This window comes from Rana temporaria, chromosome 9 (assembly GCF_905171775.1).
Source record: "Rana temporaria chromosome 9, aRanTem1.1, whole genome shotgun sequence".
Classification (NCBI taxonomy): Eukaryota; Metazoa; Chordata; class Amphibia; order Anura; family Ranidae; genus Rana; species Rana temporaria.
Genome location: NC_053497.1, coordinates 134,654,190 through 134,663,677, shown reverse-complemented (window position 1 = coordinate 134,663,677; position 9,488 = coordinate 134,654,190). Strand labels below are relative to the sequence as shown.

The 9,488-nt window shown below is 46.9% G+C and overlaps 1 protein-coding gene across 1 annotated transcript; it reads left to right on the top strand.

Annotated features, from left to right (window-relative positions):
• Nucleotides 1–930: 930 nt before the first annotated feature.
• Nucleotides 931–1,989, top strand: LOC120914103 (C-factor-like). Its single transcript, XM_040324586.1, has one exon. The coding sequence runs from the start codon at nt 995–997 to the stop codon at nt 1,757–1,759; it is 765 nt and encodes a 254-aa protein (XP_040180520.1). The 5' UTR covers nt 931–994; the 3' UTR covers nt 1,760–1,989.
• Nucleotides 1,990–9,488: the final 7,499 nt, after the last annotated feature.

The following is a 9,488-nucleotide window of genomic DNA, read 5'->3' as shown; positions in this document are numbered from 1 at the left end:
CCTCCGCCCCTCCTCCCGTCCTCCAGGCGGGGTGTTCTTTGGGGAATTGGGCGGCACATCCATTCTAGCCTTTCGCAGTCCATGGGGAACAGCCTCTTTCGTGCATGGAGTTTTTCCGCCCCGATCGGAGCCCCTCCCAGCATACGTCCGGCCTGCGTGATGTTGGTGTGCGCCAGTGCACAGGGATGGGGGTTATATATAGGCTGCCTGCACACAGTCTTTTCCATTACCATGGGATTACGCCACACTGTTGAGGGACTCCTTGTCCCTGGTCACTCAACACCCAGGTATTTTTTGCCATTTTTGGTTTCTGCCACAAGACAGATTCCCTGGCACTTTCCACCATTTTGGCTCAACACCCCCCTCTCTGGTTACCTGCCCTTATAAGGTATTTCAGCCCTGCGTTTCAGTTGCACTTGGCGCAGTCACTATGGCTCTAATCAGGTGCTTCAAAAAAACACCCCCCCTGCTGTAATTCACTTGCCCGGCGTCCTGAAAGGGGCCGGACACATGATCAAGTGGTGGCCATGGCGGCTGTGGATAGATTCATTCATAGAATGAGCTCTATCTATTCATATAGGGGGTAGCATGGATAGAGGGGGTGGCGTGGATAGAGGGGTGGGCCCAGGCGTCCCTAATTGATGGGCCGCCCGCAGGAAGACATGTATGCTGAAAACCATAATCCGACTGACTCCCGATCAGCACTCTCAGCCAATGGCAGAGAAAACTGATCGAGTGTTCTGCGGAACACCACAGCTCAGTGATGGAGATTGCTGTACTTACCTCGCATGACCTGACCTGAGCTGAAGTTGCATAAAAAAGCTGTAGTGTGTGCCAGGCTTTAGTCGAACTTTAGAGTTCCTTTAGGTGTGTTTTCACTATGTGAACATTTGTTAATATTTTACCAATAGTAAAGATTACTTTGCAAAGACACAGGACTGCACCCTTTATTGCAGCCTTTATTGCAAAGACACAGTACTGCTGTGAATACAAAATGGCAAACCTCATCATCTGCAGTGTTCTGGTCACTGGTTCTAACCGTGGAATTGGCCTGGAGTTAGTGAAGACGTTTCTCAACAAACGGAATCCACCAAAATATGTCTTTGCAGCATGTCGGAATCCAGAAACTGCTCAGGAACTCAAGTCATTGACCTCCAAACACTCAAACCTTGTTAATGTCAAGATGGATGTAACAGACAAAGCCAGCATTGAAGATGCCTACAGTGTAGTAAAGGAGACTCTGAAAGGACGTGGACTGAACTTGCTGATCAATAATGCTGGTATTAATGTCTACCACTCAGCTGATGAAACTACATCAGAGGACATGATGAGAGTTTATGAAACTAATACTGTAGGACCAATGCTGGTTACTCAGATATTTGCTCCCTTGCTGAAGAAAGCCGCACAAGAAAATCCTAATGAAGTAATGAGCTGCAGCAAGGCTGCTGTGATCCACACATCCAGTAGTTTAGGGTCTTTAGAAAGCACTACTCATTTGTATCCAACTGCTCTTATAGAATACCGCTGCAGCAAAACGGCGCTGAATATGTTAACACGATGTCAAGCTGAGGCCTACAAAATGTATGGGATTATTGCTGTGGCCTTCGAACCTGGCTGGGTCCAGACCGACATGGGTGGTCCAAAGGCTGAATTGAAGCTGCATGAGAGCGTGGGGGGGATGATGGAAGTGTTTGATACCCTGACAGAAAAACACAACGGAATGTTTCTGGACTATAAGGGACTGACTTTACCGTGGTGAGCTGGAGGTGACTCCTCCAAAACAACATGGAGCATTTGTCTTTCAGCGATAGATGTCTGTTAGTGTCAATGGGAAGTGTATGATCCGTACTACAGATTCATGTAATTCTGAATGTAGACCATAACAATTTCAAAGGCATTTTTGTGAAATGATTACATATTTTTTTTTAAAGTTGAAAACTGCAGCTGGTCCATAATCATTAAAAATAAACCACAACACACTATAAGATATATATGTGTTCTGTAACTTTTTTTGATGATCTACACAGGAACTTTCTAAAGGTAAGGGAATATCAGACCCGAAAGGTATGGGTGGGCTGACTTTTTAGACAAAATTAGGCTGGTTGCCTAGTGAATGCTGGCTGGTTGGCATTGGGGGGCTAGATGCTGCTTGGTGATGAGTGTGGGCTGGTGGTAGATGGTGGTAGGTGCTAGAAGGAGGTGGATGCTGGTGAATGATAGGTGGTAATAATGCTAGTTGATGGTAGTTTTTGTTGGATGCTGGTTGGTGGTAAGCTAGCTTCTGGATTGCGGTAGGTGGTGAGTATTTGTTGGTGGTGGATGATGGCTTATGATAATTGCTTTTTGATGATAGATTCGAATAACCAAAAAGTGTAGCGCTGCGCCCTTAAAAAACGAAACGTATGTGGTGAAAACCCTGCATGTGAATGTAAATCACCTAAATGCTGTATTCAAATTATGCCGCAAAAAACTTAATTTAATAACTGATATATAACTCAAACAAAATAAGTATGTAGTACGTGTACTGAAAATGTGATATATGTACTGTAGCACATAAACAAGTATATTCGGTATATCAAGCTTAAAGCGGAGCTCCACCCGAATTTCAAGATAATCTTAACATTACTGCTGCTACTAAAGATTGCACAAACGGATATCTTTGTTTATTCAAAATTTACAGTACCAGATATATTAGTCCTTCCGGTCTCCAGACTTCGGGTTTTTCTCGGGCATTTGATCATTTCCTGGACCGCGCAGTGTCTTCTGGGAGCTTGTGTCATAGCTCCCTTGTGATCAGATTCTGACCTGTTATAGGAAACATTGCGCGATTTCGGGGACCAGGAAGTGACGCGCGACATAACAGCTAAAATGGCAACGGCAAAAACAGGGGAATCAAAGTGTACATTGCAGGCAGAATCCCAGAGGAGCGATCGTAGGACACCGGAAACGTGAGTTCTGCTAAGCAGCGCTGTTAACTATTTAAGTAGCCCTTAAAAAAAAAAAAAAAAACGTTTTGGCATGGGAGATCCACTTTAAGGCTGGGTTCACACTAGTGTGAATTGGAATGCGGGTTTCACACAGCTCCTGGACGGCCGTGGAACTAATTGCACAGGAGTTTTGTGTGTCTTACGTCCATTTCAGGTCCAAATTTAGCCCAAAATTCTGCCGAAATCAGACCTGAAATGGTGAACGGGGACGTACTGGACCCCTGCTGTGAGCAGCTCCGTGCGGAGATGTGAACCCAGCCTGAGAGAACTGCGCTTGAAATAAACTTAGAATGTGATAACAAACAGCACTTCACAACAATTTCTTATATATACAGTGTATAGTGAATGATGGTGTGAATATAAAGTCAATACAAAAAAAAGTCTCTTCAACTCTAAAATATGATGAAATAAACTCTGTGTCATGAAAAACAGTCAACTAAAAATGTTTTGCTCATACGAATATGTATCCAATAACACTGCACCATGTGATAGACACCACCAGCGATCCTATGCATACCTCCCAACTTTTAAACTTGAGAATGAGGGACACATAAGGGGGTAGAAGCCTGTGGCGTGTAAGGCAAAAAATGGGTGTGGCCAAACTGAATGAGGCTATGCCACAAATGTACGGTATACAGTGCACACGGCTGTGCTGTAGTGTGATAATTTTTAGGGGAAAGCATAACTCCTCAAAAAAGAAAACGATTGGGCTTTTAACCAATTACCGACCGCGCCATACCCGAACGACGGCTACAGCACGGCTCGATAACTCTGGGAGGGCGTACATTGATGCCCTCCCAGAGAACCTGGCGCATCACTGATCATGGTAAATGGCCGCTGACAGAGCCCGTTTACCACATGATCTCTCCGTCAAATGACGGAGCCATCACTTGTAAACAAACCAGCGTCCTCTCTCCCCTCTCTGCAGCGATCTGTACAGTGTGAGAGGAGAGGGGGAGAGATCAGTGGCAGCAGCGCTGTAGACTGGATCTGTAGTGCCCACAGCGCTGGTCTGTGACAATTGCAGTCACATCCAGCCATCCCTCCATTCCCATGAAGATAATTTACTAATTTTCAAAATTTTATAACAGAAACAAAGAAAAATTCATTTATTTTTTTTTACAAATTTTCCAGTCTTTATTCTTTTATAGAGAAAAAAAAAAACTGTGAATCTCAGTCATTTTCATTCAAATTGAGAGAGCACAGAAAGCTGAAAATTGGCTTGGTTAGAAGGGGGTTTAAGTGCCCAGTGGTCAAGTGGTTAAATGAGGTGTGTGCCCAAAGATCGATGTGGTGAACATAACCTGTGTATGAATGAATTGATCCAAAAAACAAGGGTGGATGCACATTAAGGACAAATTTTATTAAAACGTCTATCAACAGTTGTAGCCATGTTGGAACAGGATCAAAGCATTACAATAAAACAGTTTCTACAGCGATTATATTTATGTACATGATATTGAATATTAAAAACCAAGAGGATTGTAGCTCAACATGCTCTACGTGTTTCGTGAACAATCACTTCTTCAGGAGCAGGCGCAATCCATCTCTCTATAAAGGACATATGGGTGTGCATAAATGACACTATATCGAAATAGTCATAAATTAGAAAGTTTAGCCCAAATGAGAGCAAGGTAGAGAAATGTATTTATGTTACTCACAAAGACGGCTATTATCATCAGTACCCGACACTGACAACCAGGGGTCACTCAATGAATGTCCACTACGGGAACTGAGGGGGCCATACCGATGCACAATAGCTTGCAATGTGACCCACTATCCATTATTCATCCTCTGAAAAAACATCCTCTCAAATTATTCTTCAGAGGATGACGCCAGTGCACCTGCTTCTGGTGACAGTACAAAAGTGAGAGTTCCAGGATGCGTTCAGCCAATCCATTCCTGAAAACTAGGCTGGCTGACAGCTCCCTGTGCCTCTCCGCTGTCACTTAAGGAAGGGAGCAGTAATAATGGCTGGGTGCGTAGGCACAGGCTGAGAAGATGGCTCTGGGGAAGCACTGCTGCGAAAGGCAGCTGACAGACAAAGAGGCGGTGGAGAATGTACACAGGGAACCGGAGGGAGGAGGAGGGAGAGGGAGCAACCAACAGGGATACACTGTGTATTTGATACCACACACCGCAATCCAAAATGATCTACGGCCCTGGATCCAGGCATATGTAATGCACAGAATGCAAGGCTCAGGAGCATATAATGCATATGTAGGGGTCAGGAGTAAAAAGAGTGCCGGACTCTGGGGTGTATAACACACAGTGCAAAGGTCATTATAGCGCAAATTCCCCCCCGCAAGAAATACACTCCCCCCTTCAAAATAAAATCCAACAGTAACTTGCATGCTCACCCCTCCCAGTACATATCTTTGCCCCCTCCAACCTCCTCAGTGCAAATTCCCCACCCACCCAGAACAATTCCGACCCCCCCCCCCCCCCATTCTTAGCACAATCCTCTCCAATCCCCCCTCCTAGAACAGATTCACCCCAATCTCTTATTTCAACAAAATCCTCTTCCCTTCCCAGCACAGATTGCCCCCTCCCAAAATACCCCTTTGTTAAGACCTGCAGTGGTTATGGTACTCCGGCCTTCTTTCCATCCCTCAATCGCCGTGTGTAACGAGACACTCGCTCGCTTCCACTCTCCCGACACTCCTCTGCTACTAGTGAGTCAGCTTGCAGATTGCAACGTCTGATGTTTCGGTCATCCAAGGCTCCGGGATCCGAACTACAGCTATGTGCCGTTCGGGATCCATAAGAACAGACACCAGGCAGGCTGTATGTAAGTTCAAACAGGAAGACCTTTATTGGAAGTACACAACACTCTTTTTAAACAGAATTTGGAACATCCCACCCCCAACAATCGCTTTCCTATTGGTCAATTGTAAAGTACATCGAGTTCTCCTTCAGGTCCTCTTAGGCATGCAAATGAGGACTTGAACATGAGTCAGCAGGGATTGGTCCAATAGCTTGAATGGAGGGACTGTTATGTGTATTGAGACGGAAGCCCCAGGGGGCAATCAATGTACACAATAGCCAGACACAGAACAATGGAGCCGTCTGGCCTTAAGACAGAGCACAAGACCCCCCACTGTGTAACAGATTTCGAAGAGATACCCTTCAGCATTCAAGGTCCATAACATTACTTCCCCTAGAAAACAGTCCAAAAGCCACAGTGGGACCCCGAACGGGTCAACTCGAGGATGTTGGAAAAGTAGTCTTAAGGTTCCAGGTCTGTCTGCTGGGATAACCCATCTGCTTTCCTGTTTTTAGGCCTTGGCCCATAATCGGAAGGCAAGAGGCTCGCATTCAGTCCTCTCCAAAAGCCTCTGTCCCGGCTAGGTCTGTCACATATCTCCCCCTTTGGCAGGAGACTAACACAGGAGGAGACCCCAATGCCGGTACCCACACAGTACCCCAAATAAATTGTCCCAAACTGAGCATTACTCACCCAGCCAACCTCTGCCTCTCTCAGAGAGCATGCCTGCCGCTGGGGAGAAGCCTGGACTGGCCCTTCTCCCTGGAGTCCTTTTACCCGCTGGAAAGAAGACAGGGTGACTGGGCTCAGTTTATCATGCTGTTGGGGATCTGGGCCAACTGCCCCCCATCCCTGGGGTATACAAGTGGAGACTGGAGTCCCATCCACTTGTAGTAGGTGAAAATCCCCCGGTGCTTGCAAAGCAAAGATGACATCCTCCTGTCTCAGTGATGCAGCTGTGAGTACAAGCTTTACAACCTCAGCTTGTTGCTGGAGAGAGGGGCCAACTGCCCCGGCTCCCTGGAACTCCACAGTTGTTTCCGGTGCTGGGCAGAGATTGGTAGCACTCTGCCCTGTTGCCAGTACTTGAGCTGGCGATGCATAATCCATAACATCTTCTGAACAGTCCATTAAGTCCATACATTCTGTAATCTGCGGCTGGGGAGTGATCGCCATCTTCTCACCCTGAGCCTCTGGAACTGCCACAGGGGTGGGGCAGAAGTCTTGAACCCTCTGTCCGGTGACCAGCGCTTCAGCTGGGGAAGTTCCTTGTAACTCCAAAAATACTGCCCTTGGTGCTGGGCAGAGCACAGTGAAGTTTGGCCCCGACCCCAGCTCTTCTGCTGGAGGCTCATCAGGTTGTTCTTCCCCAGCAGAAAAATCTATCAAAACCCCTGTCTCTGCAACTGGTGTCTGGGGATAGAGGTTCACCATCTCCTGTCCATGAAACCCAGAATATGCTATAGGTACTGAGCAGAGGTTAACGGAGCTCGGCCCTGCGGTCAGGCACTTTAGCTTTGGGAATGGCAATCTCCAGATTTTCCACTGCTGATTCATCCGCCAGGATTTCAGCGTTGTCAGCTGATATTTCCTCATAGTCCCAGGCAAAGGGAGCCCCATCCTGCTGCTGAGCGGAGTCTAGCAGCTGTTTGTAGGCAATTTCCAGCTCCCATTCCTGAACGGCCAGGAATTCAAAATCTTCCTGTACCCAGTGCACTTCCGAGACATTCAGTCTTCGCTCTCTGTGCTCCATTATTTCCTCCAAACGCCACTCCCGATCGCTCCCAAAGTCGGGATCATTGGACATCCTCCAATACAACAATCCCAGGCCATCATAGCCAAAGCCTTCCGTGGGGCTGTCATCCGTTGACCACGGGCACTCTTGGATTACATACCACCGGAGGGCTCTGTAGCTCTCGTCCAACCGCATCTCTGCCCGGATCAGCCTGCTTAACTCTGCTGTCCACTCCTGCTTTGGTTGTTCCCCCAATAACAGCATTCGTACTTCATATTGTGACCAGTACCTTACATGGATGGAGGGGAGAGCTTTTCCCTGGTGTCGCTGCTCACGGGCTAGCGCTTCTTTCCAGAGTTCGCAGCGGATTGAATCAGACCATTCAAGCAGGACCTCCTCTGATACTGGTCCTCTGCGCTGTATCTGCTTCTCTCGCAACCTCCTTCTGAATTCCTCTTCCATGGTTACTGGTATCTGTACCTCTCCTCTTCTTTCATTTGGTGCTGCTTCTTTAGGCGTTGTCACCTTTTGCCGTATTTCTGCAATTCTCAGCTCATGTTGCCGCTCTCGTTCTTTATGTTGTCGCTCTCGTTGTCTCTGTTGCCGCTCTCGTTCTCTCTCCTCCTGCAGCTGGATGTCTCTAATGGTATTCTGTATGACGGTCTCTGATGGGTTAGTGCCATATAATGCCAACCGTTGTCGAACAGGTTGCTGAAACAAGTCTTCAACCGACCGGGGTCCTGCATCACCATCCCTCTGATCCATCTTGGCTAGCTCACTGATCAGGGTGGCCTTGTTCTTTGTCCCACCGGTCCCTCCACGGCTCTCAAGCAAGTCTTTTAGCATGGTTCTCCTGCAGGCTGCATAGCTGGTCATTCATGGTGGTGGTTTGGAGTTGTCCCAGTAACTGGAGAGCAAATCCCACCGCTGCCAACCAATGTGACGAGACGCTCGCTCGCTTCCGCTCTCCCGACACTCCTCTGCTACTAGTGAGTCAGCTTGCAGATTGCAATGTCTGATGGTTCGGTCATCCAAGGCTCCGGGATCCGAACTACAGCTATGTGCCATTCGGGATCCATAAGAACAAAACACCAGGCAGGCTGTATGTAAGTTCAAACAGGAAGACCTTTATTGGAAGTACACAACACTCTTTTTAAACAGAATTTGGAACATCCCACCCCCAACAATTGCTTTCCTATTGGTCAATTGTAAAGTACATCGAGTTCTCCTTCAGGTCCTCTTAGGCATGCAAATGAGGACTTGAACATGAGTCAGCAGGGATTGGTCCAATAGCTTGAATGGAGGGACTGTTATGTGTATTGAGACGGAAGCCCCAGGGGGCAATCAATGTACACAATAGCCAGACACAGAACAATGGAGCCGTCTGGCCTTAAGACAGAGCAGAAGACCCCCCACTGTGTAACAGATTTCAAAGAGATACCCTTCAGCATTCCAAGGTCCATGACACCGAGCATAAGTGATTATCGCTACCATAGGAGGTAGAGGGATAGTGGAGATGAATGCAGTTTCCAGGATGATTCTTCCCAATGGTTAGAATATTCCCCCAAACATGAGCCAAGACTTCATGAAGGGTGTACCAGGCATAGAACAATCTTTATTGAGAAGGCAGGCTCTTATATACACCAAAAAGAATACTTGCAGTAATCAGATGGACAATGACACACTCCACCCACCACATCATACAATGGTTTACTAAGGAGCCCCCCTCAATACACATCTTTTAGTCGACAAACATTCTGTCTCCGAGATAATCTACCTGAGCTAATTACTAATCATTTACCCAGACAAGGTGACTCAGAGATAAGCTCTTCTCACCTGCTATACAATACACATTTATCATCAATAGAAGTTCACACAATACAGTGTCAATTAGCATCACACAATGAAAGGTTCTTGAGAGCCAGAGTAAGGTTCATTTACATGACAGTAGCAGACGACATTACCACAGCAAGCTTTTATAGTACACCCGCCTGGGAGA